Raw genomic sequence first — 20232 nt, forward strand, 5'->3', positions numbered from 1 at the left:
TACTTCTTGCGCACTCTCTGACAAAGAGAGCGTCACTGCCACCTACTATAGTAGATGTGCAATTACACTTTATTCTAGCACGACAAAAAAATAAACATGTTCTCCTGACATCGCACCGTGACCCCCTATATGAAAAGGACCGATATAGGGGCAAAGGCAGGACACCTCTTCAGAGATAGTAGATACTGTCTGTTAGTGTTTAGTTAAATTCATTGTCTTGACTTTTTGGACACAATTTCTATTACATTTCACAACTACAATATTGTTTAATGACTGAGATAGGTAATTTCTTTAAAATGTATTTTTTTAATTAATGCAGTGTAATTTTTATATCCCTCCGGGGCCAAGTCAAATTTATAATATCAATGTTACGATATAAATGTAAAACTAATATTTCCAGGCAAAATAAATGACATGGATGTTAAATCGCGAAGATGCTAAATCACCAAATACGAAGTACGAAATAAACACCAATCACTGGTTAATAAACAATAAATCGGGGGAAAACGCTTTTGTAATACACTTTAACAAAAAATTAAAAAAGAAGCCGATCAGTTGATAAATCGATTGAATAATCGATTGTAAAAATATTCAATAGTGACAACACTAGTAAGCGCATGTGAACAACTGGTATGCTAATGTCAAAAGGCATCAACGGAAAAACTGTGCAAACACAATGATGACTAGTGACATTTATCTTGTAAAAATTAAGCCCCAATAATAAGAAAAAGAAAACAAGTTTTCTTCCAAGGCTATGATCAAAGCGAGAGAAGTGTGTAACCACAAAGGAATGACTGCATCTCCACCGCGAGCACGTACTAAGGAGGAAACGGGCCGAGAGCCACAAAGTGGTGGAGGTCGGGAGGGGAGAGGGAGGCAATGGAACAGGGTGAGTCTGGGAGCCAGGAACAATGAATAATATGCTGGAATGCCCAATGCGTTTATGTAAGCGCAGAGGATTGAATGATGCCTGTGGACAGAGAGGAGGAAAGGATGTCTTCCATTATGACAAATCTACTCGATGCAAACACACCTCTTAAGCAATTATTTCTTCAATCAATCAATCAGGAGTTGGATTCCCTTACGATTCCCCCACCCTACTTCTTCATCTAACCAAGACATTTTGGACACTGCGTCCTTCCCAGGCAGCACGGCGGACCCGAGTGGTTACTGCATCTGCCTCAAAGTCAAGAGTTTCGGCGTTCAAATGTTTGTGTGGATTTTGCATGCTCTCCACTGCTTGAATGGGTTTACTCCAGGTACGCAGGCTTCCGCCCACATTCGCAAAACACCAATGTGAGATTCATTGAAGTATGTGAGTCTGAATGGCTGTTTATCGACAATACGTGCCATGTGAACAACTGGCGCTATCAGAAATGGATGGAGAACATGCTTGTGATATTATGGGAACAGTTTTGTGAAGGCCTTTTTTTTTTTTCTTCTTCACCGAGACATGTTTGGATTAAAGCAATGCGGAAGAACAAGACCTTCAAACCAGGCAAACACTTCTTGGATCAACTACATCTAAGGCATAATCTTCTGTTGATTCCATTTTCATTCCCTGTAGCTGTAATGGCCACTTGTGTTGTCTCCTCAGAGGCACACTGATAACAGTGAAATGTATGCTAATAATTGCCTCTACATTTGATGATGGAATTTCAGTCATTTCCTAGTTTCCTTCATATAAACCTGTCCAAAAGCTTATGTTAGTACCTTAGTGACATAATCGCTATCAAATTTGAAACATGTATAGATGAACTTAAATTGTGAAAAATGTGGCTTTCGTCATTGCAAGCAGGTGTAATATGGCAGTAAAGTTTGATGATTCTCCATAAAACATGAAAACACACAGCAATGTGACATTTTGGGGCCATTTTGCCCATTTTAAGTCATCCTTCAAAGACAAAAATCTTACCAAGATGACATAGTTTTTTGCCAGCGACATTTGAGATTTAAGCATTGTTGTGTTGGTGGAGCATAGCAGAAAAGTTTGAATATCATAATAATGATAATGTGTGAAATTTTGTTCAGTGATTGGTTGATACCTGCGCAACTGTGATGTCATTTTCAGTCGACAGCAAGTGGCAAAATGCCCACCGAGATGGAGAAAAACGGGTGGATTTTTCTGCTTAACTCATATTCCATAAACACAATATTAATCATCACGAGAATGGAGTAGTGGCGGTCCATATAACATATTGAAAAAGAATATTTTTAGGTAGACTCCTTTTTTAAATTAACCTAACAGTTTTTGGCATGTCGGAGTAAGCCAAAGTGCCAAGAAAAAACACGCAAGCACTGAGAGAACATGCAAATCGCACACAGGAAAACCAGACCCGGATTCGAACCCCCAACTACAAAACGACAAAGTGAATAGATTTTTATTATGTCAGTGACTAATATCCTGGACGTAATCCAACGAGAAAGAGGAATAGAGAGAGGGACAAACTGCGTAAGGGTCACCACTGTTTCATCTTTTTTGAAGTCTGCTATGTAAAATGTCAGACAAGTGACATTATTAAATAGCTGCGTGGGAACAGTTGGGGCATTGTGATCTTCCCGGTCACCATAACTGTCTTTTTATCCCCCAACAGTCTGAGCACATCTTGACCTTTTTAAAATGTGCACAAGTTAGGTTCATGACTCACACACATACACATGCACTCGCACTGGAAGTACTTACAGCAGCGGTACTTCAACGATCAGGTGCACTAGGTTGGATAAGAGCTCTTCGAGGAGGTCCTCATGGCTCGCTCCTAGCAGGGACGAAGAGAGATGTTAAAAGCCCTTTTTATGCTCTCTGTAAAGTCTGTAATTTTCAACCTTTGTTCTGTTTTTCTATTCTATACGAAGGCCACAGACACAGAATGGATGGACTAAGTTGACCTGGCAATTTTCCAGATTTCAAGGTAGTATCAGATGTAACAGAGGCAGATCAATGACTGTATGTAGAGTCCCTTTTAAACCGCCTGTAAAATAATTTCTTTCAATTTTTTTTGTGTCTTTTTTGCATTGACTTTTAAGGCAAAAGCAATCATTTTGATTGTTAATATAGAGTGGGGTTTGAATATGTAAGAAAAAGTAGTCAAAATATGAGTTAACATCACTTACTCAAAACATAGAAGAAACCGCAACAAAGCTACCCAACTTTCCCAGATTTCTTGAATGCAACATGTCACTTCATTATGTCAGATTGTTTCCCCTTTCCATGCACCCTCCAACAACAACTTCCTGTCCTAGACCACCTCCCGTGTGTATGTGGTGGGAGGAAGAGTTGGGAAACGTCGCTCACCGCTATAGGAGCCTGGCGCCCTCTCTTGGTAACTGAACTGCAAGTGCAGCTCCTGCTCGCTCATCTCTTGGATGAACACCTTGAGCAGGCAGCGGATCATGAAGAGAGCATTGTGGGCTTGCCAGATGAATAGCTGACTGTGGAGGAAGAGTAGAAATCACATCATAACACATTTTGGATGCTCATTAACTTGGATGACAGGTGAGCATGGGAAAGTGTTATTTTAAAACATTGGATAAGTGTTTATTTTCTTTTGAAAACAAAAAACAAACAATATTGAATCAATTTTTCCAAGTAATTAATATTCCAGTGTAGGAAAAGAGTTCCTTATAAATATCTATGGGAATTCAAGGAGTGAATTATTGATTGATTGAATTTTTATTAGTAGTAGTAGTATTAATTCAACCTCTGGTGTAATAACCTTATTTATTGATTGATTGAATTCTTTTTTATTTTATTATCTGTTCTCATTGCTGCTGGACATGTAAATTTCCCAGAGGGAGCAATCCCAAAGGGATCAATAAAGTCAAGTCTAAGTCTAAGTCTACTTAGAAATGTTTTTCCCCATCCAAAATAAAATATATATATATTGGCTAAAATATGCTATCAAAGGTTTTGTTTTTTGTTTTTTAATGTTTTTATGTTGGTGACAGTTAGACCCTGAAACAGAATACTTCTATTTACATTACTTCCTTTTCCTTTCCCTATTCAAATCTGAACAAATAGAAGACAACTGAAATAAAGAAAGTCTGGCCATACTTTAATCCAAATATAATAATTCTACCTGACATTGCTTTTCCCATAGAATTGATTACGCTGACCTTGCCAGTCCTTCTTTTGATTAACTCTGCCATCTTAGACACATTAACACGGAACACTGATGACGAACATCAAAAGCTTCCCACACTCACTCTTGGCATTCTGTGGAGATTTTCAGCTCTTTTGTCCGTCCCAGGAAGATTCTAACCAGCGCGCCAAGGTTCCCTGTTCTGGGATTGTTTTCAACTGAAAACAGGAGGGGGAAAAACATTACACATGTAATACAATTTTCCGTGTGCCTGACTGCAATATTGATCAATTTATCAATTAAGAAAGTTGCCGTACTGAGGAGCTTGGCCAGCGGTAAGACAGCCTCTTCCAGCAACTTCGAATCTCCACTGTTTGAAACAGAAAGAAAGAGGAAAAAAAAAAAAAAACAAAAAAAAAAAACCTCAGTCCTCATACATGTTTACAGTACTTCATTTGTTTACAGTACTTTATTTTTTGCTTAATGATCTTCACACTGCCATGACCCAATTGTGCTCCAATTAAGAGAGAGAGAGAAAAAAAAAAGTAAAATTGTAATTATGTCACTTTAACCATGCATCCTAACAATGCTATCTTTCACAAGAACTAAACACTAACTAGTCTATCACTTTATGCACAACCAGGATGAATAACCCTGATGAATCATTACTCAAGTAACGGCTTTGTAAACATCCTGGAGTAGTCTGGAGAATCCTGCATGGGACTTAACCGCTTCAGACACGTGACTAGACTTCTGTCGGGTACCTGCTGGTGGGACTGATGACAGTGAAGGAGATGAGCTGGTTCCAGAAGGGGTCGTTCTCTGATATGGACTCGGTGCCCACCAGAGCCTTAAGGCTGGGGTTGTTGGGCAGGTCACTGAGCTGGCTGGTGTTGGCTCCCATCTCCAGACTCAGTACTGCCTCAACACTTGTTTGTCGGGCATATGCCAACAACTGCGGATATTGAAACATGACCAAGGTGACTGGATATGTTTCAAATATTACAAAATCACTTTCCTGCTTGTCTTTATATAAGTTGCAAATGAGCTGCAGCCTAGATTAGCTGATTTTGGACAAATGAGGGTGAGGGCACCTTTAACTGGTCGCCAGCTAATTGCTATGTGCACAAATAAGCATTGATACTGTAGTCTTGTGTAAAACTAAAGTGACTTTTGGCGAGAGTAGCCAATAACGACCTGAATTGGTCATCAACCAATTTCAGGGCACAGATAAACAAGCTTCACAATCACACCTAGACAGACGTGCTGCCCTGTTAACCTAACATTATGAAAATAAGTCTAGGGAACCCGCTATTTGTATGTCGTTATATCACAGTTAAAACTGCACTGCTTAGAGTTTGACAATGACGTTATGGTACGGTCGTTGTGACTGGGAACAGGCAATACGGACACCGCCATGGGAGCGACCATTTAATTAAACACGTTTGAATAACTGAAGCAGGTTGAGGTTGTTGTTGCTATGACAGCTAACATTAGCCGCTTGTTCGCAATCAGCTGACCGCTTAGCTTACCTGTCACAAACGCTTCTCGTCGCTCCCTTGGCTCTCTTCACTAGTGGGAGAGCAAAGTAAACCCACCTAGTCCTACGTCAGTTAATGCTACTGACTATTATCTAGGTGGAAGGTGAAAATGTGCAGGCTTCAATCGCAGAGAAATTATAGAAATAGGGGGGAGAACTACTTTACACACTGCTTCGCCTCCATGTTTTCCACGTCGCGGACCCCGTGCGTGATGACGTCACGAAATGAGTTCACTTGCGTCGCACGTCATACACTAACAAAACGCCGCACACTGGCTAAATTTTGAAAAAATAATTATCGAGTTTATGTAAATTATTTTGTTTATGACGTCATGGCCTAGCTGGAATATCTGATTATTTGGTCATGTCATTTTGTTTGTTTAAAAAAAAAAAAAAAAAAAGTTTTTACGGCGGCAACGTAAAAGTCTTCTCGGCCATAAATATGTGAACGTGAACAACACAGAAACTAAAATTATAACTGAGCGTGCTGTGTTATGAGGCCGTTAGAGATAAATTTCAAGTTAGAGTACTGAAACATTCTCATACACATATATAGAATATTCTGAAATATGCGTTCAGTAGTGTGCATGTGAGCATTTTCACAGTATGAGCAAAAGAAAAAAAAAAAACGGTGTATGAGAGATTGAGTGCAATTCACACTCACACCTGTGGACAAATGAAAAATCTCAGAACTGTAAGGCAAGTCAAACGACCACCAAGCCTTATGCCGTCTTGTTCAAATTGTTTAGTCCTTTCATCCTTTATTTCCCCAACAATTAAATCTCAACTTTTATTATTATTATTATTAAAACAGTCCAAAATACTATTTATTTTTGGACAATTTGCTGCTTTCATTTAACAAGTCTCTCAAATAAATACACATTGAACAGCCTTTACATATACATAATTTATTTCCATCATAACGGTAACATCATGTTTCATTTGGATAAAAAAAAAAAAACTGAAATATTTAACAATATTGAGACAAGGTGAATAATATTCTACATGTCAACTGGAAAATTATAAACGCAGCATCTATAGAATATTTACAATTTTATCAATGTGCTGCACGACAACCACTCAGAATGATCAGTCTGTCTTCTTATCGCCCACAACAATAGATCCATTGGCAGTAACCTCTCCATTGTGGTTGAGCTGGAAAAAAAAAGAAAGAGAGAAGATTACCGGTAATTATTAATATTTTTTCGAACTATTTCATCACATTTTATGGCGTTATTCTTCATCTTACCTCCTTGGATGTTCCGTTGCACTTCTCACTGACGATGGTGTCACCTGTGCCGGACTCTTGCACTGCTTTTTTGGTCCAGAATTTATTGATGATGGGCGAGATGAAAGGGTAGAGAATGGGCTCCAGGAACCTCTTGTAGACCCACAACAGAACAGGGATGACAATGCAGGGGATGCAAACCATGGCTGTAGCAAAGTTACACCTGCAACAACGATGCACACATCGTTAAAATTCGCAGTGATGTTGCGGTGTAGTACAAGTGTAAACAGTAGCAAAGTCAGAAATCAATGTCCTGCCTCATTTAAGACAAACGTTTCTTCATCAAATGTATACATTTTAACTCACGTTATCAACATTGCCAACACGTTTACTTGACGTGTTGTTTATTTAGCGACTAAAGTAGGTTAACTGACTAGCTACGTGGCTAACACTGATAATTTGTCAGGCATTTTAGTAATATACGTTCGTTACATAGATAAATAGTAAAAGTAACCGCGTATTCGGGTAACAAGACTCACCTTTAGAAATTAAAAGCACAAACAGACTCTCGCTCGCAGGTTAGCTGTCATGTGAAAAGAATGCTCTGGAAGGCGTAAGGCAACACGCATGCGCAAAAGCTATTTCCGCTGCAAGGGAACTGGCGGAAGTTGTCGAAGAAGTAGGAGGCGGAAGTAGAGCCATCGCGGGCGCCTTTCTCAAAAAACGCAGTTCAATGGTTTTCTGAATTAGAACTACGTGAGTGACTTCTTCGCTGTTCTATTCTAATATTTAGAAAGTTAGAACTAACATGCAAGCCGTGCATAGTCCTAAAATGGCTAATGTCAGACTCACTAAGTGGACCGTGAAGTGAGCTGTAGTCATGTAACTATGGTAATCAGATTAAACATTTAAAAGCTACATTTGACTATCCGGAATTAACTATGTCGCGGTCAACAACGTCTTTCTAACTTCGTAGTTGGAAGAAGAAAAAAACAAGTACACAAAGACCGAAAACCTCAATTTAATTTTCATCCACAGAGGCAACACTTCAACACCAAGACACTGAACTACACTTGTCAATTAGTGTAGTGCACAGGTGTCTCAGCACGAAAATGCCGCTATCGATGCATTCACAGGACGATGATGAGCAATACGTACTGGTGGCCAGCTTGGACAATGCACGCAATCTGTCCAACATCCTGAAAGCCATCGCTTTCAAAGACCACGCCCTCTTCACCGCCACACCCAATGGCCTCAAAGTCACCGTAGAGGACTCCAAATGCCTTCAGGCCAACGCCTTCATCCAGGTTTGTTTGCTTGTTTAATTCTATGATCGTTATACTAATATGACTACTGTTGCTTTCATATTCCAGGCTGAAATCTTCCAGGAGTTTACTCTCAAGGAAGATTTGGTGGGATTGCAGATCAACCTCACAGTTCTGCTGGATTGTCTCAGTATTTTTGGAGGAAGCACAGTACCAGGCGGTGAGTTGGAAGTGGCAAATATGACTGAATACAACTCTTATCTACCTACTGTACCTATATAAACAGTATCTCTTATCGACTGTATCTGCCTCAGGCATGTCAACCGCCCTGCGACTGTGCTACAGAGGCTATGGTTACCCCCTGACCCTGTTTCTGGAGGAGGGCGGGGTGGTCACCGTGTGCAAGATCAACACGCAGGAGCCAGAGGAGCCCGTTGACTTTGAATTCTGCAGCAGCAACGTCACAAACAAGGTGACGGTCAAAACACGTCACGCTAATGGAACCTCTGTGATGGAAAAGTTGCAATCTCAATAGAAACCTGAATGACTTGTTACAGTGTAGCTGTAGCATAGTGATGAGTGATAGTGTCGCAGCTGCTCAGTACAATATTGGAGTGCACAGAAAATGATGGGAAAGTGTGACGATGAGTAGTAGAAACCAAAATGAATTATTTCTATAAGAAAAATGGTGTCTGTGTTTTGTTTTTTCTTTTTCCATCAAAGGTGATCCTGCTGTCCGAGAGTTTAAAAGAGGCTTTTTCTGAACTGGACATGACCAGCGAGGTGCTGCAGATCACCATGTCCCCTAAACAGCCTTACTTTCGGTAAGTACGCCGACTTTTTTTGCCCCTTTTCACTGAAGGTTTTTGTCATGACTTTACTTTTGATGCGTTCTCGCTCCAGGCTGTCGACATTCGGCAATGCTGGAAGCGCTCATTACGATTACCCCAAAGATTCTGACATGATGGAGCTTTTCCATTGCACCACTACGCAAACCAACAAGTGAGTGTGGATTATTTATTTTTTTTCTACCAAGTTGTTACAAGCCAAATTTTGAGGAACAAATAAACCAGCCTGAGATATGCCATCACTCCAGTGAAGTGGGGAAAAGGTACCGTCTGGGCAATGCTTGTTACCTCTTGGTGTTTTATATGTACAGCAGGCGACGTGTATAATTAATGTATCAGTAAACAAAAAAAAAAAAAAAAAAAAAAGAGCAAACATACTCTTACATTTCTAACAAATTACATTTTTTTGTTCAATAATTACTAGCACGTTTTCCCTCTTTGCTGAAAGTCTTCCAAGATAAACCAGCGCCACATATAATGATTTGAACTTTAAAAAAAATTATGTCACAACTTACATTTAACGCTCCGTCCACCCAGGTACAAAATGTCCCTTCTGAAGCCGTCCACCAAGGCGTTGGCGTTGTCCAGCAAAGTATCCGTGAGGACGGACAGCAGGGGCGTCCTGTCGTTGCAGTACCTGGTGCGCAACGACGACGGACAGATCTGCTTTGTGGATTACTACTGCTGTCCTGACGAGGAAGTGGATGACGAGGAGTGATTGTTTCCATAAAAAAATGTGGCAGGGCAGCTTTACAGGGATAGTTCAGATTTTTTGACATGAATCTCTATTTCATCCTCACCTCCAGTGTGTGCGATCATCACTGACTTACCACCGACAGCGTTCTGTGACACGAGTTCTGGTCCGGTTTTGCTCGAGAGGAAAGTAGTCCGGTAAGCTGGCTGTCAAGTAAATAAAGCGTTTTTCTTCTGAAAACAATTTGTGTTTGAAAAGAGTGATACATTTGCAAAACTCCCTCCTGAAAAAAAGTCAGACTCCATTACCGCCGGGCACTATTTTTCAGTTTGTTCGTATCACTGTGCATCGCCCCGCATACAGCTGATAGACGCGCACTAATCTACAAGTTGTCTTTTCGAAGGCGGAAGGCGCGACTATCAGCTGTATGCGGGGCGACGCACATTGATACGAACAAACAGAAAAATAGTGCCCGGCAGTAATGGAGTCTGACTTTTTTTCAGGAGGGAGTTTTGTGATGCCAATGTATCACTGTTTTGAACACAAATTGTTTTCAGAAGAAAAACGCTTTATTTACTTGACAGCCAGCTTGCAGGATTATTTTCCTCTCGAGCAAACCCGGACCAGAACTCGTGTCACAGAACACTGTCAGGGATAAGTCAGTGATGATCACACACCACTGGATCTGAGGATGAAATATTGATTCATGTTAAAAAATCCAAACTCTCTCTTTAAACAATTGGTTTGTACAGTTATGGACAAATGGGTTCAAATTAATTGAACTTGTTCATTCCAGCACTTTCATATTTTCTGCTTTCTTTGTGAATATATTTATACATAACAGGTAACAATTCTTCCAAGGATGTTTCCATTTAATTGTAATAAATCGATACATAAAAAAAATATATACTCACAGGATTACTGAAGTACAAGATGGCCACTATAGGGTGCAAGCTGCTGCATCTTTTCTGTATTATTGTGAATTATATATTTTTATGAAAATGTTTATAGTAAATCAAGGTTGACTTCAAGAATTGTTCCAAAGTAGCAACTTTAATATGTTGCATTCACACACAAACACAACTGAATGAAATGAATAAATGTATTTTCTATTCCTTCCTGGTCATTGCTCAGTCCTTCCAGTTACCTGCGTCCCATCTGCATCCTGTTCCTTTTGAACAGATTGCGCTTCTTCTTCTTCTCTTTGGGCTTGGGCGGCTCCGTCTCGATGGTCACGGGTTTCACCGGCACCGGCGTATCGAAGACAGAATCGGTCACATCGCTGATAATCTCTGGCTTGATTTGGGCCTTCTTGATTCTCTGTAACTCCTTCACCATCTGCCTCTCGCGCACGCGGGCCGCCGCCGCCTGACGGATCTCACGCCGGTGCTGTGTGGAGAAGATAGCATCATGTTAACTGTAGATCCCAACACAGTTGTGACTCCGAGGCCTAACGCTTTGCTAAATTAGGACTTTGGCCGCAATTTTTCTTGGTGAAATATCACGGAACTGTGCACCTCACTGGAACCCTTTTTTTTTTTTTTTTTAGCAGCAGTTAATTTTCTAAGTGAGACATTTTCTGAGAAGAGGATGGTGTCAGAGAGTGTTCAAGTGCTTTTGTCCACCACCAGGGGGAGGTGATTGCCAAGTACCACGTGAATCACGCCGTTAATGATTTTTATTTTATTTGTTTTTAAAGAGACCGGAGAGTACCAATACCAGTTATCGCCGATTCCAGCCACTGATAATATTGACAGTTGACACTATGATAAAGTGAATGTTACCATATTGGGCGACTTGAAGTGTGTGTTTTCATATAGCGTGGGCCCCCCGAAGCTCCCCTGAAACATCTTTATGAGGTTGAGGACGAAGCGAGGTCCAATTTCCACCAGAGCCGCATCCTCCTCGATGATCTGTAAATGAGCAATTTACAACGAAAAGTCACATTTGACAAGAGTTGTTTTTTTTTTGTATATGACAGGAAACAAATTACCTGGTAGTTCCTGAACCAAATCCTGTTGTCGACAATGGTGAAGGTGAAGACATGGTCCACAAAGGGTTGACTCTTGGGGTGATAACGAGGTGTGGAAAATGTCTAAAAAAAAAAAAAAAAGCCTCTTAATAATGACCATTTACTTTGACAACTCTTTCTCCAATTCATGCTAGAATGCATTCTCACAAAGTTCAACATTAACACATACAGACCACACAGGAGAGGACAAATCTATTTTGTGGCCATTTACAGCAGCATTGTATGTGGACACAATATTCAAAAATATAAGAATGCATTTGTAAAAATAAAAGCTGTCCGGTATTCTGCAGTCTCGGGTCACGATTACGAAATACTTTATATTATCATTAATATATTATTGCCCCCATGATTTCGCTAGTTGGTTGTAATGACATTTACAATTAATAGTCCCCAACATGTGTCAAGGGTAGACATCTTTACAACAGCACACTCTGCAGAAGAAGTGGCATCTGTAAAGTGTTTTTTTTTTTTTTTAAACAAAAGAATGCATTCAGTACAATAAAAGTCGATCCTGAGAGGTTGCACCAACCTGAATAAATAACTCCTTCAGCAAAGCATAGTGGGGCTCCTTGTCAAATGTCTGCAGGGGAAAACAAAAAGTTATGAAAATAAACCCTACCAATTATAGCCGCCATCTTGTTTTTTGCTTTACTCACGGGATCGAAGGACAAGAGCGGCCTGGATCCTTTCAGGCAATTTCCGGTCATCTTGAGTTCAGCCAGTGTATGAACTGTAAGGAGTTTACATTGTTGACATTGCACCTGGAGCTACTGTAAGACTTATATTCAAGTAGTAGATTGTTGGCCACTCACTATTCTGAACAAGGAATTTTGCAGAGGGTCCCTGGGGGCTATTTGATACCCTGGCGTGACAACAAAATGGTTAACCTTTAATGGAGTTTCTGGACCAAAGTAAGGTTTATATGCTCAAGCATAGAAGATGAGACTCTTACCACATGTAGAGATCTTGTTTCTTCTTGGCTTCAAAATAGAGGCACTTGTTGCAGTTTTTCATCTCGCACACCTACAAAGGAAAAAACATGTCTTATACATACATTTGTATCAATTCATCTATTTATTTTCTATAGCACGTCCTCATTAATCAAATATAAACAACACTCACCTCGTTAATAACAAATAGCTTGTCCTTTCTGTCCATTTTGGTATCTAGTAAGGATTAAAAAATGTTTTGAAATTATACAGATAATACGTTACAGTTTGTTAATATATAAAAAAAAAAAGCTTTATAAATCACAATTTTGATATAAACACATACCTCCTGAGCACATCGTTTCCAGTGCTTGCCTTTCAAAATAAACATGATTCTTTTCAAAACAATATTTTAGTATCAACTACGCGACACTGACCTGCTTTCGAATGTGGCATTATGCTTCTGAGATCTTGCATCAAATGCCTCGTTCTGTAGTTTATGCCTCTCGAGGAGAAGATGAGAACCCTTTCCTTGTTGGTCCATTTGCCCTGTAAACAGTCGAAACCAAAAAACATCAATCAAAACACGAAAACGCAAGTCTTCCCTAAAGATACAGTCAACTTATATTTTGATTTAGTTAGCTCCTTGCTAGCAAGTTAGCACCCTCCGCGACTTATAACAAGCTCAGACACGGACCTTAGAAACCGGCGGTGGAATGGTGAATTCATCTTTCTTCTCCTGTTGGTTGTCAACGGCGGGTTCGCCTACATCTGCGACAAATTTTACTTTCTTTGCTTTTTTCCCACCGAGTAACCGTCCCCCACGCTTTCGCTTGAGAGTCGACATGTTTCTTTGGACAACTCTCGCGTGTGTAGACGAGAACGCGATCCATGTTCCAGGGCTACGAGAGCGACGGTGCCCCAAATGGCGTGGAGGTGCAACTGGACTTTTTTTTTTTTTTTTAACGAGTTACCGTTATAAAATTCTCTTAAAAGCTATCAAATACATTTAGAATAATTATGTATCTACATGGATGATTGGCATGTTTGAGGCAGAACTGTTTGTGAAGCGTCATAGAGATTTGACAATTCAGAATTACGCCAGAGGGGGCAGCAACGAGTTTTCATCGTGTGTACAGGCCAGACACGAGAGCGAGCAAGCGAGCGAGAAAGAGAGAAAGTCTCGCGTGAGTTAGCGGCACGAATGAAAGACCTATCACTTGCATTCGCACTAAAATCTGCATATTTTGAGTGATTTGGTGGAAAACTTGACAAGTGGTACAACATACGGACTTTTTTGATTATGTAACTCGCAAAAAAAAAATCAATATTTATTCCAAAAGTTGGGGTTATTAAGACGTTAACCAACATACGGACCGGTATTTAGCATGCTGCTCTTAGCTAAATGCTAACGAAGGTACAACGTGAACGAGAGTCTAAATTTCGTGTTTTATTATAAGAACAACAATGAAGTGCCATTACGAAGTCCTGGGAGTCAAACGGGACGCGGACGACGACGATTTGAAGAAAGCCTATCGTAAATTAGCCCTAAAATGGCATCCTGGTCAGTGGCAGTCGCCTCCCAAACACTTCCATTCTTACGTTATATAGTCCTAATTATTGTTATCAAACAATTCCAGATAAGAACTTGGATAAAGCCGAGGAAGCAGCCGAGCAGTTCAAGCTGATTCAGGCAGCCTATGATGTCCTGAGTGACCCACAGGAGAGAGCATGGTAACTACTGCATCGTTTACTAATTGTAATCATGGTACAGTAGAAACAAGTAAAATATATGGCATATATTTGTGTGAAAAACATCTATTCAAAAATGATGTGCAATATGGTGGGATAGGCTCCAGCACCCCCACGAGCCTTGTGAGGAATAAGTAGTTTGGAAGATTGATGGATGTTTAACATAAAAATGATTCTATTAAAAAACAAAACAAAAAAAGAAACTCAATGTGTTCCATAGTCCACTTGGTCTGTGTTACAGTCCACATAATTTTCTTTCAAGGAGACATGGGTCTGGGTTCTTATGTGAATGTCACATCGCTGCTGTTTGTTAGGTATGACAATCACAGGGAGGCACTGCTGAAAGGCGGCCTGAGCGGCGACTACGAGGACGACAGCATCGACCTGCTTCGGTTCTTTACTGTCACCTGTTACTCGGGCTACGGGGATGATGACAAGGTTGGTGCTGCTAAACGGGAAAAACAACTGGATTCTTGAAAACATGACGGCTGATAAAGTGTGTTTCTTTCCCCTTCCCATTAGGGCTTCTACGCAGTCTACAGGAATCTCTTTGAGTCTATCTTTAAGGAGGAGATGGAGCAGGGTAAAGTGGAAGATGACGATGATGAGGAGTTTCCACCCTTTGGGGATTCTAACAGCGATTACGATACAGTAAGTACAGGTACCTAATGAAGTGTATGCAATTAGAGGTCTGGTGAGATGCGTTATGTTAGGCAATGAGCATGTATTGTAGTTTTTGATGATGCAGTTTCGTGCGAAACTATATGGAAAGTGATCTTCACTTTGTCTGGCATCTAAATGGACATGTTTCATGTATAGGTAGAAAATTAAATTAAATTAAAATTAAATTAAAGTTAGTTTTTTTACAGGCAGTGTAATAGTTTTTTTTTTTTTTTTTTAATTGTTTTATTTGAGTGGGGAGATACAAATTGGACAAGTGCTATAGAAAACACATGAATGGAAGATGAGAAATGCATAACTACAATATTTTTCTTGTCTTTATTTTTATTTAAATGTTGGCATTATTTTTCTGATAAAAAATAAGAAAATATCTGCCGTTTTGGTCCAAAAGAATTCTGCTGATGTACTTACAAATTTTGAGATCTTTTTATTCTTTTTTTTTGTGGAAAAAAAGTTAGATATAGCTGCAAAAAAAAAAAAAAAGGGGGGGGGGGACAATTAATTTCCAAATACGATGATTTAAAAATAATTACATGTTTGTTGTATTTTTCATCTCAAAAACCTAGAAAAGTAATAAAAAAAGGAAAAGATTTCAATATATAAATAATAATAATAACATTAAAACAACTCTCTAGTTATACTAACTTTAATTTAAAATTGAAGATTTTTTTCATTTTCCTTTCATCTGAATTTTTTAAATTATTACTTTTTTTTAGCTACATTTTGTCATAAATGTTTATTTAATCCAGATTTTCCTGTTTTTATGATAAAAATTGTGAAAGAAATACCCTCACTTGCAAACAAATATCTATACTTGGTGATTAATTTTCTTTTTATTTGACATATGTCGCAAATATCTATGGTTTCATTTGTACTTTGCATTGTATTGATGTGTGTATTTATTCAATTGTCTATAATTCCTGATGACGTGTAAATTCCCACGTCGCAGGTGGTCCACATCTTCTACGGCTACTGGCAGAGTTTCTGCACGCGTAAGAACTTTGCGTGGAAGGAGGAGTACGACACGCGGCAGGCATCCAACCGCTGGGAGAAGCGTGCCATGGAGAAGGAGAACAAGAAGACCCGGGACAAGGCACGCAAGGAGCGCAACGAGCTGGTGCGGCAGCTGGTGGCCTTCATGCGCAAGCGCGACCGCCGCGTTCAGGCGCACCGCAAGGAGGTGGAGGAGCGCAATGCGGAGAAGAGCAAGAAGGCACAGGAGCTCAGACGCAAGCAGCAACTCAGTCAGGCCAAGTAAATATTACTTATTACGGCACGGTTGGGTTGCAATTAGTGCGTATGCCTCATAGACGAGACGTCTGTTGAGCAGTTCACGTCGACTAGTAACAAGGACAAGCATTGTAAAGAAAACGGATGGATACATAATTAGCCTTCATGTGACGTGTGTTCCAAGGCTGGCGGAGGAGTACAAGGAGCAGAGCTGGGCGGCCATGTCGGAGCTCGAGAAAGAGCTGCAGCAAATGGAGGCTCAGTACGGGGAGGAGTTTGGAGACGCATCCGAAAGTGAAGACGACGAGCTGGGAACACAGAAGGCTGTCGAGGAAGCATTAGGTTTGTTGAGATAAACGTGCATTCAGGGGATCCTCGGTCCCAGCAGACTGCGAGGTTTCCAGTGTCCAAACTACTTTAGGGTGGGGCGTAAGAATAGGTCATCCTGCGGCTCCTGCGCCAAACTTCCTGGTTTACTCGGTTTTATATTCATGTCTTAGAAGTGCTTTTCGTACAAATATATCCGATAATTCTAACTTTACTACTGTGCTAGCGTAGATTAGTCAAACACTACGGCATGTTTCAATTTACGTACAAATTTAGGTTGCTGGTGTCATCAGAACGGTTTGCTGTGATGAACAGCGGACCCCTGTATTTGCATTTATTTATTTATTTTCAGTAACTCTTGGATTCACTTCTTCACAGGTTTTTGTGAGTCGGGGAGAAACTAACCTCTGTTACTCTATGAAAAATAAAATCATCTTTTTTTGTGCTCAGCCCAAAACACTATTTCAAAGATTTTCACTATTCGTGGCAGGGCTTGGTCCTTAACACTGTATTCATTAATATTTGTGATTACGCACCTCATTGAACAGGTCCAGGTGGCGACCAGCTTGATGCAGACGACAGCAACTTGGATTATTATGATGATATGTACTGCCCGGCTTGTGACAAATCCTTCAAATCGGACAAAGCGTGAGTCTTTTATTTTTTATTTTTTTCCCCCCCATAGAATGTGTTATATTCCTCTTTAAATAACATTTCATAATTTGTTACAACTACACGTGTAACAAAAACAAAATCAACTACTGTACAATGTATGTAGTAAAACTAACAATGTTTGAAAAGGCAAAAAAATAAGTACTTTTTTTTAAAATCTAGAATATGTTGTTAGCTTAAATTGGTGATCTAATTGCAAAGCCAAAATGAAGTAAAAATCATACAACCCTTGAGAAAAGAGTAAAAATGTAGCACAAACATTAACCATGATGTTAGTAGCTAAATGCTATTTACGTATGTTAGCAGCAATCTGGTAAATTTATTGTAAGTCGACATTTAGTTAATGATATTGCTAATGTTTTTTTTCTTTACTGAGAAGTCTGACTCCTTCCTATGGGGCTTAAAAGTTCCAATTCCTGTTCTGTGATTACTAGCTGAAAAGAACGCTTTAGCTGTCCCCTGAAGTTCTCACTTATGCCAGCAGGGGTGCCTATTGCGCCACACATATAAAAAGAGCAACTCGATGCTTACAGTGAAAATCGCATTCTATTCATACGTGTACTGCAATGTCTTACCCTTAAAAGTATGAGCAACCATGAGAAGTCCAGAAAGCACAAAGAGATGGTCACATTGCTACGGCAACAACTTCATCGCGATGATTCACTCGTTCTGACCCTGAACCAACCAGAGGACGCTGAGCAAGAAAACAAACACATAGAAGACCAAGAAGAAGAGGAGGGGGAAGAAGGGGAAGAGGAAAATCAACCAAGACAGAAGTGGGTCCTTGTGAGAAACATGAGCACCACACTTGCTTGTTTGTTTTTACATTTTAAGAATGTTGTCCTGTTCCAAAACCTTCAGACTGTCCAAGAAGCAGAAGAAGAAGAAAAGACAGCAGAAAGCAGCCAATGTGAGTTCCCCCAAAACCTAGAACATTTTTTTTGACATTCTTTTTCATTTTGCGTATTTCAAACCATTGTAATGTTGAATGAAAATAGGGCCAATTTGATAGACGGTAGAATTGCTGTTCCGCATTCGCATTGACATGAGCCACCAAATCAACTCGAATGGGTTATTGAATCTACTTTTGCTGAAAAACAGCACAGTCCAAGAAATGAAAAATCCACTTCAATCAAAATGGTAAATGGAGTGCACTTATATAGCAATTTATCTTGATCATACATTCACAAAGCAATTTTTATTTATCTCATTCAAACATAACAGAGTGTAGCCTACACCGGCGCATAAACCAACGAAATAACCTGAAAAAAATATTGTTGTCAATGAAATAAATACAAAATACATTTTACATTGATCAAACTATCTAAAACTAACTACAATTACAGAGAAAATGTCTTTAGTTTTGGTCTTTGTCAGGTTTTACCTTACATGAGACTTCAGGGTTCATTTGAAATATTTTGCATTGCTGTATGTTGGTACAGAAGAAAGTAAGTGAAGCAGTCATTTGAGAATTGTAGTTTGCCTTTTTTAATCTTGCATCTGACAAATCCTCTACTTATTTAAAAATAGAACTAATAATAAAAAAAAGCATTACAAAATAAAATAAAACCTAATAAAAATTAACAACCCTGCTCCAAACACTTATGAAAAAAATGTCATGCAAAATTAACCATGCCTCTTAACACACAGAGTTTAGTTTAAAATAACTTACTTGAACCTGCAGGATCCAGTGTTGCACCCTGGCCACCGGTGAACATCTTACACAGCTACTAGCCTCGTCCTAGCTAACATTAAGCTAGTTAGTCTCTCAGGTCCGCCGTCCAAGTTTGCAAATTCCCTTTCGTTTGTTGCTAGAACACATTAGCCAGCCAAATATCCCTATCACTACTTCCGGGCATCCATTCGAATGAATGCACCTTTCACGCCTATGGAAGATGACAATTTGTTGTTGTTAGGACAAATAAGTGAGGATATCTGAAGGGTACATCATCGTTGTGCGGTTCCTACTTCCTATCTAATGCAGAGCACTCTAACGGAGGAGCAAGAAGAATTGGAGGAACAGACGTCAACCCCACCCGATAAGGCGTTTTCGGAACATGACACTGGAAATCTCCCTGAAGAGGTTTTGGGACATGTTCCCGAGGAGTCGTCAAACCCTGAGGAAGCCGAGGAGCAGGACTATCTTCCTCCCGAAGAACCTAAGAGGTGAGTGTTTTTGTTTGCTCCTTTCCGCCTTTGCATAACGAGTTCCGATTTGAACCATTTTTTTCCATGTTGGCCAGCTCCGAGAAGACCAAAACAAAAAAGGCAGGTGGAAAAGACAAACCAAAGAATGTCAAGATACATACGGGAGGAGAGCAGCTTCCTGAGGTTGGTACAGAAATGTAGTTTCACTCCAGTCCTGTAGGTGGTAGTGATGCAGTTATATGTCGCATGTGAAGTTCAGCTGCCTCTGGGATTCCCCCCCCCCCCCTCTCAGAAGCCGGTGAAACTGCGCTGCTTGACATGTAATGGCGAGTTCCTCACCAGGAACAAGCTGTTCGACCACCTCAAGTCCAGCGGCCACGCCTCTGTGCTCTCCTCCAATCCCGCGTCGTCGGCCTCCAACAGCCGGAGCAAGAAAGACAAACGAAAGAACAGATGACACGACTTTCGGTGGACTCAAAGTGAACTGGACTGGGCTAAGTGAGGCAAGGAAGCCTTCCCAGGATTTGCCGGGATGAACTTTAGTTTTGTGCCAAGTAGCCATTTGCTTGACAACTTTGGTGGACATCTAAGCACAGCATGCCATGCATGACAGTTCACTTCTTTTTGTCATCTCTAACTGACTGTCAAAAATAAATACAAATAAAGTAATTTACATTATTATTATTTTTTTTTACAAATTAGTCATAAAAATGTGTACAAAATAATTCTAAAGAAAATATGAATACACAAAATAATTTTTAGATAATATAAAATGAAAATCTATAGGATTAAAAAGGTTTATAATTC

At 39.9% G+C, this 20232-nt stretch overlaps 5 protein-coding genes across 7 annotated transcripts in view; 2 read left to right on the top strand and 3 right to left on the bottom strand.

Moving 5' to 3' along the window:
* The window catches only part of dym (dymeclin), a 48760-nt gene extending 38792 nt beyond the window's left edge, over positions 1 to 9968 (bottom strand). Inside the window, exons 1-6 of one of the 2 annotated variants that reach the window (XM_077498584.1) lie at positions 9476 to 9968; positions 4844 to 5034; positions 4397 to 4449; positions 4204 to 4297; positions 3293 to 3429; positions 2684 to 2756 (exon numbers count right to left, since the gene is read on the bottom strand). In XM_077498584.1, coding sequence (XP_077354710.1) covers positions 2684 to 2756; positions 3293 to 3429; positions 4204 to 4297; positions 4397 to 4449; positions 4844 to 5034; positions 9476 to 9739 — 812 coding nt within the window. In that variant the 5' untranslated portion in view covers positions 9740 to 9968. Of the gene's footprint in view, positions 1 to 2683; positions 2757 to 3292; positions 3430 to 4203; positions 4298 to 4396; positions 4450 to 4843; positions 5035 to 5611; positions 5832 to 9475 lie in introns of those variants that run through there. The other variant, XM_077498585.1, reaches the window with a different exon arrangement.
* c21h18orf32 (chromosome 21 C18orf32 homolog) lies at positions 6512 to 7877 on the bottom strand. The gene is made up of 3 exons (XM_077498588.1): positions 7387 to 7877; positions 6869 to 7070; positions 6512 to 6774 (listed from the first exon to the last, which is right to left on the bottom strand). The coding sequence occupies exons 2-3, from the start codon at positions 7049 to 7051 to the stop codon at positions 6709 to 6711; spliced, it is 249 nt and encodes an 82-aa protein (XP_077354714.1). The 5' UTR covers positions 7052 to 7070; positions 7387 to 7877; the 3' UTR covers positions 6512 to 6708.
* rad1 (RAD1 homolog (S. pombe)) lies at positions 7483 to 9118 on the top strand. The gene is made up of 6 exons (XM_077498587.1): positions 7483 to 7603; positions 7886 to 8154; positions 8221 to 8332; positions 8427 to 8584; positions 8836 to 8936; positions 9016 to 9118. Exons 2-6 carry the CDS (start codon positions 7960 to 7962, stop codon positions 9116 to 9118), a joined length of 669 nt encoding a protein of 222 aa, XP_077354713.1. The 5' UTR covers positions 7483 to 7603; positions 7886 to 7959.
* Positions 9969 to 10688: 720 nt separating the features above from the next.
* On the bottom strand, positions 10689 to 13517 carry bxdc2 (brix domain containing 2). The gene is made up of 10 exons (XM_077497290.1): positions 13313 to 13517; positions 13053 to 13164; positions 12809 to 12852; positions 12639 to 12709; positions 12499 to 12548; positions 12343 to 12416; positions 12216 to 12266; positions 11648 to 11749; positions 11439 to 11567; positions 10689 to 11043 (listed from the first exon to the last, which is right to left on the bottom strand). The coding sequence occupies exons 1-10, from the start codon at positions 13460 to 13462 to the stop codon at positions 10798 to 10800; spliced, it is 1029 nt and encodes a 342-aa protein (XP_077353416.1). The 5' UTR covers positions 13463 to 13517; the 3' UTR covers positions 10689 to 10797.
* Positions 13518 to 13766: 249 nt separating this feature from the next.
* Positions 13767 to 20103, top strand: dnajc21 (DnaJ heat shock protein family (Hsp40) member C21). Of its 2 annotated transcripts, none has more exons than XM_077498209.1 (12): positions 13767 to 14179; positions 14256 to 14349; positions 14682 to 14805; positions 14890 to 15018; positions 15998 to 16302; positions 16463 to 16620; positions 17154 to 17253; positions 17862 to 18053; positions 18139 to 18187; positions 19262 to 19443; positions 19521 to 19608; positions 19718 to 20103. In XM_077498209.1, exons 1-12 carry the CDS (start codon positions 14083 to 14085, stop codon positions 19880 to 19882), a joined length of 1683 nt encoding a protein of 560 aa, XP_077354335.1. In that variant the 5' UTR covers positions 13767 to 14082; the 3' UTR covers positions 19883 to 20103. The 2 variants fall into 2 exon arrangements, with proteins under 2 accessions (XP_077354335.1, XP_077354336.1); XM_077498210.1 differs by having other exon boundaries at positions 19721 to 20103.
* The last annotated feature ends 129 nt before the right edge of the window (positions 20104 to 20232 follow it).

This window comes from Festucalex cinctus, chromosome 15 (genome assembly GCF_051991245.1).
Source record: "Festucalex cinctus isolate MCC-2025b chromosome 15, RoL_Fcin_1.0, whole genome shotgun sequence".
NCBI classification, from domain to species: domain Eukaryota; kingdom Metazoa; phylum Chordata; class Actinopteri; order Syngnathiformes; family Syngnathidae; genus Festucalex; species Festucalex cinctus.